Raw genomic sequence first — 7,597 nt, 5'->3', positions numbered from 1 at the left:
TTCACGCTGTGATCTAAGGAACGACGTTTTGGCAGGCACGCAGGCGTACCTTTCAAAGTGTTAACAGAAATTATGAACTGAAGTATAGATGGCATTATTTTTCATCATGATTTTTCACATATGTGTAACCGAGTTCTTTGACCAAAAAACATTTTATATTGTAATTGTTTAATTTGAAGATGTATGTTAGGATATTTCATGTTTTCCATCGGGTTCCATGACATAAAAACTGGTATAGATACCTAGATCCTGGTAATCGTGGCACGTATGGCCATTTTATGGCAAAGAAATGCGTTTGTGGCAGCCATTTTGGATTAAATTTTTTTGGCGGGAAGATATATCTTATGATATTTGACAAGAGTTTTATTGCATTCTTTGACTCCAAAAACATAGGTATAGACGCCAAGATCATGATAATCGGGGCACTTACAGCTGATTTATGGGCAAAAACATGTTTTCTGGTGGCCATTTTTAATTTTTGATTTTTTGGCGAGAACCGTTGGAGTGACATCGTGTTTCCCGCAACTTTTGAATTCAGCATACTCAAAACCCCCCTAGAGCAAATTTTCATGCTTCTTTCCAGAAGTGCACACTTTATGTAAAAAATGTCACATATCCGCCCCACTACTAACCCTAACCATATCAAATAGTTACCAGGGTACGTTCCGGTATACCGGACCGTACCCAGGGTACGTTCCGGCAGTACCCTGGGGGAGATAGACCCTATGAGCGTTACTATGGACACCAACTTATTTAACTAATGGAAGTATCATAAATTAATTTCATGAAGTGTACCTGTATTGGCGTGTTGACACTGTGATCTACAGACATAGCATTATAATTATATACATTTGAGTTTATTGGCAGCCGTATAGCACTGTCAACTAGCCACATGTAATGAACGTTTGGCAGTAAGATCTTACCGTCGAGAAATAGACGTGACTTATTTTTCAGGGGTTGCATCAAATGAGTATCATTGAGTCATATCGGCCAGTCAACATAAATTCGCTCTTTTACTGCAGTTTATATACGTTGATAGGCATTGATGCAATCCATTGTTACTCACTGATAAGATATATATTAATAAGACGCAATAGTTGCTGGTGTCAGAGCCATGAATCCCTTCTGAAGAGCCAGTTCTTATTGCCCACGAGATCCAACAAAGTGCTAAAACAGTTGAAAATTGGCTGTCATCAGCTCATTTTACATTGCAAAGTTGACAAATTTCAAATATAAATGATAAAGGAGTCGATGAGTTACAGTTTGATAACTTCGGTATTTCTCCCAATCTAAAGGTTGTCTGGCACATTGTTCCAAAAACATTGATAGTTTGAGTAGTTGATTGATAGTTTGAGTACTCTTATATTTTAACAGCCGATTAAAAATGCATTCCCTCGCACATTTTTAGCTCAGCTGACGAAGTCAGATGCAGCTTGTAGAATCGCATTATTGTCCGTCTGTTCGTGCGTCCGTCCATCCGTCTGTCAACAGTTGGGCACAAATCTTAACAGCTCGACGTACGGTCTTGATATTTGGAACGTCAGGGGGGGGGATTGCGAAAAGGACCAGGGATGTCGAATTTGGGGGTCAAGGGTCAAAGGTCAAGATGTATCAATGGAGGGGGAATATTTTACTCTTAACTTAAGGTATAAGAGGAAATACGGAATTGCGGCACAAATCTCAACGGCTCGACCTATGCTCTTAATATTCGATGTATAGTGTGATAGGGAGGAAACCCATCACCAGCGTGAAATTGGAGGTCACAGGTCAAAGGGCAGTGGGGGAAAGGTCAGATATCCGACATTTTCTGAGGACATGGTCTAACGGACCGAGTGCAAAACTTTTTTGTTTCAGCGCTGACCTACCGTTTTTATCACTTTATTGAAAGGGCCATGAAATCTACTTTCCGCTGACGTGCGAAGAGTAAGTGTCTGAAAACCTTTTGACCCTCAAGAGGAGGGTTAAACATTGATTTGTTGACTGTTAACAAAGGACTGAACTGCTTTTGCTATTAGAGCCCCCTCCAACCACCCCTCTCCCACCCTCCACCGTTTTATTGTTTAAAAAAACTTATAGATAAATTATGCAGTTTAACAAAGTTCATTATTAAATGAATAATCTGCACAACAAATATTTTATAAAGCTTGAATCGAAGAAATTTGAAGAATTTAGCAGGCTATAACCAAACTTTTTTTGCAGTGAAGGATAAATAATGACTAGCTTTACGCAGGTTTTTATTATCAATAAGAGTCCTTTATAGACAGGCATCTGTTCTATGGTTGGTTTCACATTATAACTGCGATTCAAGGGAAATGCCAATGGTGTTCTTCATAGGTGTCCATGCTATAGAGTGGGTTTTACTGTGTAACTGCCATTTATGAGAAATAGCAATATTATCCTTTATAGACACGTGTTTAGTCTGAGTTGGTTTCACTGTATGACTTCTATTCAAGGGAAATGCTAGCTGTGTCTTTTATATACAGGTGTAGATTCTAATGCACATCTGACTGTACTCGTGATTAACACTGTTCCCTTTCCTGCAGGCTGAGGACTGCTCAGCTGGTTGACAGAGATGCAGACACGAGTGCTGCGAGTGTGAGGCAGGCCCAAGCGCTAGCCGCCGCCAGTCTGGAGCAGCGCGTGGCCGAGCTCGTGGAGGAGAGAGACGTGCTGCTGCGCACGGGCGTCTACCTGCCAACAGATCGCGTCGTCGTCGAGCTAGACCGTGAGATACAGCAGACGCTGGAGCGATCCGGCACCGCGCGATGACGCCACGAAATCTGATTGTGCGAGCTTACAAATGAATTCAAGTCGGCAATAGTTCAGCGCATTATCAAATGAACCAAAACAGAGTATTGTTACATAGAACCTAAGTTTAGAACTGTTAGTGTTAGAAGACGGACATGTACTTATATTTTTCTACGTATCCATGTATGAAGAAACTAAAGCTTTTGATTGCACAGCAATTTACAGTTTTTACTGACAATGTAATTTAGGAATTGTAGTTTGCGTGTGGATCTGTATGCGAAATACTGTATTTATGAAGTTCTTTGGATGTATTAATAATAATAAAGACTAATTCTATTAGCCTGCTATAAAAACCAACCTGTGGAAAAACATTTCTGTTATACCCTGCGTCTACGCGTTTAATTCCAAAGTCTAAAGACTAAAGACTCACTCTGACAGACCAATCCCCCAGTTGCCAATGCAATGATAGTACTTGAGGTAATCGCATGATTCGTGGCAATAATATGTAAAGTGTATAATATTAATATTAACATTAACCATGCCGCGCTCTATTGCATACTGGATTCTCGGTATTGTAGTACTGGGTTAAATTCAGACAAGCGAAGAACGGGCCCAATCGTAGTTTCGCACCATGATTATACCCCGTACAGACTACGAATTTGATAGCAGGGCCAGGCCCGGGCTGAAATTTTGTTTATTGAAGCACGAATAGTTTAATTAATTACCAGAAATATACGTACGCGCGGTATCGTAATAGGCTAATATACGCGCGGCTATGGGCAGTAGGAAAGTGTACTATAACTCTAATATCTCGCGAACGATTTGAGTTACATTTCTAAAATTCTAGATACATATAAACACATGGCTTAGCTATGGTTTCTGTGAATTTTGAGTATATTGAAGCACGACTAACAGTATGTGTGTGTGTGCGTGCGTGCGTGCGTGCGTGCGCGTGCGCGCGCGTGTGTGTGTGTGTGTAATGTTCAATGACAATTACCGAATGAAAAGTAGCGGGAACTTGTATTTGACTAGAAGAGAGAGAGAGCTAGAGTGAAATGAAGCATTGTGAAAAATTTCGAATTCAATGAACAATAAACACTGAACACGTAACATTTCTTTTACTCAGCGTATAAACATGTTTAATTAGGAGAAGTGCATATATACATATCCCAATTCGAGTTGAATATGAATTTACAAAAGAACAAGTTTAATAGGATTAATGTTAATGGATCAAGTAAATATTTCGTCCAATGAATAATACTTATTTACAGTGCCAGTGCGGTTGGTTTAGAATCTAGCAAATAGAAACACAAGAAGTATATTTTGACAATGAAAATGTAGGATGAAGCCTCGAAGGTTTACTGCTATATGCGGTTGGTTAGGAATTTAGCAAATCGAATACATGAAGCTTGTTTTGACACTGAAAATGTAGGATGAAGCCTTGAAGGTTGACTGCTATGCTGATGCTGGCTGCCTTGCTGCATGATGCTGATGCTGCCATGCTGATGCTGCCATGCTGATGCTGCCATATGCTGATGCTGCCATATGCTGATACTGATGCTGATGCTGATGCTGATGCTGATACTGATGCTGCCAGGCTGATGCTGCCATGCTGGTTGGTAAACCTGAAAACAGATACGTACGCAAATCTAAGTTTTATGTAAGCAATTATTATGAGGAACTTCTTAAAAACAAGGTTTGGAGAGGGATACCGGACACTAAGTAAATGCTCTACCTGATGAGATGTATGTACTGTGCTTGAGTAGTAATTCATATTAATCACATAGAAGTGTATTATACTGTAGTACTCTATAGTGCTCGTATAATGCTTACCTTGGAGCTATGATACAAGTCTGCTATAATATACTGTAGAAGCGACTGTAATAGTATTAGTGAGAAGACCACTGACGACCACCTTCCTGGCTGGCTTCTAAATCTATAGTGCTGTGAATAAATACTGAAGCTTGCAGTAATATGCCCTAGAGGGCAAAAATGGTAAGAGGTCAATAAAATACTTTACAACTAACATAACAGAATTAACCCAAGACACTGTCACGTTCACTAGCTTAGACTAAGGTTAGCTCTAACCACTATGTGTTAGTAATTAGGTTGGTACGACATAAATACAAGGCACAGACATGACAGACAGAAACTTGTGCATGACGTTTCGATGTCCCAGAGTTAGGCGAGATTTTTTTATTTTGTTGGTTAACAGATCCGCCGACCCGAATTTTCAAGAAAAACGAAAAAAAATAAAAATTGAAAATCTATTATTTTATTCCGGCCGACCTTTTCTCTAAGAAATATGAATTAAAAAAATGTAAATGTAAAAAACAAAACCATTTTAAACAAACAGTTTATAATAAAAGTGAAAATAATTACAAGTTGAGTTTTGTTTTCATTTAGTTTTCTTAAAATACTTTAATATCATGTATAACAGTATCACTGTATTTTGACTTGTTTGATCTGACTTTTTTTTGTTTACCCTACCGAGTCAACAACAACAACAAAATTTATGTAAACCAAAAAAAAGTGGCCTTAGGGGGGTCACTTTTCCGGCCAACACCAATCAAGCACTAGCTATGTGTTAGTAAGTTGGTAATATTTGCATTACTTATTGCGGGGCTGGCCCGTGAAGATGGGAGCAATTAGGAGAGACCTGCACGTTCTCTCTCCCGAAGCGAATTCATCCCAGAGCTTGAAAATTCTGCCCTGCATTCGCACATATTTCTTTCGCTGCTGACGTTTCAGCTTTCTTTCTGAAAGTAATTTAAGCTGAATGCTGACGAATTTCGCTTCTTTGTGCAGCAGGTCAATTAACTCGTACAGTGCCAGCCGCGGCCTGTGCGCAACGGCCTGCGTTAAGGCGGAAGTGGCCAGCCTTCCACGCTCATTAGGCGGCGTTCACTACTTGGGGCGCGGAATAAGCGGGAATGGCAAATGCCGGTTCTTTTGCGAACGCGATGCGAAATAGCGAGATTATTAGCAAGTGTTAACGCAATAGATACTCACTAATATGCGATCAAGCTCGCGCGTCCAAATCGCACTTTTGACTGGCGATTATTTGAATTAGCGCGATTATTCTTGCGTGCTGTGACAACGCTGTCGCGAATATTGGATATAACCGCCCGCGATTATTTGCGTGTGTGAAAACGCTCGAGCACATAACCCGGTATTGTCTATCATTCATTCCAAGGCGAGGTGGAGCAGTGAGCATGCCAGGTGAGCATCAATTCGCGCGCGGCCGTGAGCATGCGCAGTTCGATTAATAGAATTATCCCGCTCGGCGATTAGCGCGATTATTCGCCTGTGTGAACAACGACACAATTATCTCGGTATTTCATCGCGATTAGCATCGCGGTTTTTCTTGTGTGAACGCGCCTATTGTTTGTTCTTACGCTCTGCTGGTAGACACTCCACGCTGAAGACGGCCACATCTCAGACGTGATCCAGGTATCGTGGACGTACTCAACAAGAACTGAACTTGAACTGCAGGAGTGGTAGCCTGAGCCTGCAAAATATTGAACATTTCGGGTATATGCTCATGAGGAATTAGCGGTAGGGTCATTATTTTTCGAAGATACCTGCTCATGCGATAATCCCCTCGGTATGTAAAAAAACAGGACCGAGATTTTGGATTTTCCGCCACACTGCTTGTGTCCAATGGAATGAGCACCCCATGACACGGACCTCCGGTACAACTTCGGCCAGAGACTTGCAGACAGCGCACTCGAAATCTGTAACAACACTCTGTAAGCAATAGTCATTAGGCAAAATCTCGATAAGGTTGCGCAGAACGGCACTGTAATCTCGGCGGTTCTTGCCAGACATGAGCGCAAAAGCAAGAGAAACTTGTTTGATGTTGCCGTCACTCTGAACAATGGCATGCACAGAAAACGCACGAACGACGCACGTACTTTGAAAGTCGAATCAAGGTATCAGCGGGTAGTCTTTGCTAGCAGGGTTATCATTAGGGGAAGGGCAAACAGCAGGTGTCTGCGTTCACGCACTCTTATGTCGCGCCGCATGAACCCATCTGCAACAAAGGTATTATCTATATCAAAATCAAGATTGCGGGGATGGGGAGGCCGCATCTGCTGCCTTTTTCTGTTTGCACTTTTGCAGTGCGGGCCAGGTGATCTATGCAGGGTAGTGCATCTATAGGGCCACCATCACATTTCTCAGCAAGTACCTCGGAGACGATGCTCGGGGCGGAGCGGAAGATGCTCCTCGTTGCCTTTCTCTTTACGTTAGCAATCACTTTAAGAGCTGTTGATGCACCCGGCACAGGCTGGTGACAATGTGGTTGGGAATGAATGTATTGAATGTATTGTCATTGTTATTCTGCTTAACGCGTGCTAAGCATGTGCGCGTGTCAGGTGGTAGTGACGTCATTAGACCTGTACAAGGTGTATGTGAATCCTTGGTCATCCGCAAGCTTGACGCGGCCACGCTGCGATGCGGAGTCGATGACTTCATACTGGAGGAGCGGGGGGGGGGCATTTCGGGTTCCTCGTCCGTCGTGGAATCGTCTGAAACAGAATCATCATAGCGGACAATTATAGGTTCTGGCTCAGCTGCAATGTCGTCTAAAGGCTGGTCGGCTGCCGAACACATTTCGGGTTCCTCGTCCGTCGTGGAATCGTCTGAAACAGAATCATCATAGCGGACAATTATAGGTTCTGGCTCAGCTGCAATATCGTCTGAAGGCTCGTCCGAACACATACGGCACACCCAATTTATGTCTAAGTCGCCCCTTACCGCTTGACGGTAGGAGTCCCTAGTGATACCCGTCTCACATAACCTATGCTGCCACCTTTCACATATTATACTATCAGCTGGGGGAAGT

General features: G+C 42.2%; 1 protein-coding gene across 3 annotated transcripts in view; it reads left to right on the top strand.

Annotated features, from left to right (window-relative positions):
• The window catches only part of LOC106812213 (centrosomal protein of 120 kDa-like), a 32,079-nt gene extending 28,974 nt beyond the window's left edge, over positions 1 to 3,105 (top strand). For 2 of the 3 annotated variants that reach the window (XM_014816039.1, XM_014816037.1), the window contains one exon: positions 2,544 to 3,105. In XM_014816039.1, the coding sequence (XP_014671525.1) occupies positions 2,544 to 2,769 (226 nt within the window). In that variant the 3' untranslated portion in view covers positions 2,770 to 3,105. The remainder of the gene's footprint in view (positions 1 to 2,543) is intronic. The other variant, XM_014816038.1, reaches the window with a different exon arrangement.
• Positions 3,106 to 7,597: the final 4,492 nt, after the last annotated feature.

The sequence above is a fragment of the Priapulus caudatus genome, unplaced genomic scaffold (assembly GCF_000485595.1).
Source record: "Priapulus caudatus unplaced genomic scaffold, Priapulus_caudatus-5.0.1 Scaffold620, whole genome shotgun sequence".
Classification (NCBI taxonomy): domain Eukaryota; kingdom Metazoa; phylum Priapulida; class Priapulimorpha; order Priapulimorphida; family Priapulidae; genus Priapulus; species Priapulus caudatus.
The sequence above is the reverse complement of the archived record's forward strand: the minus strand, read 5'-3'. Positions and strand labels throughout refer to the sequence as shown.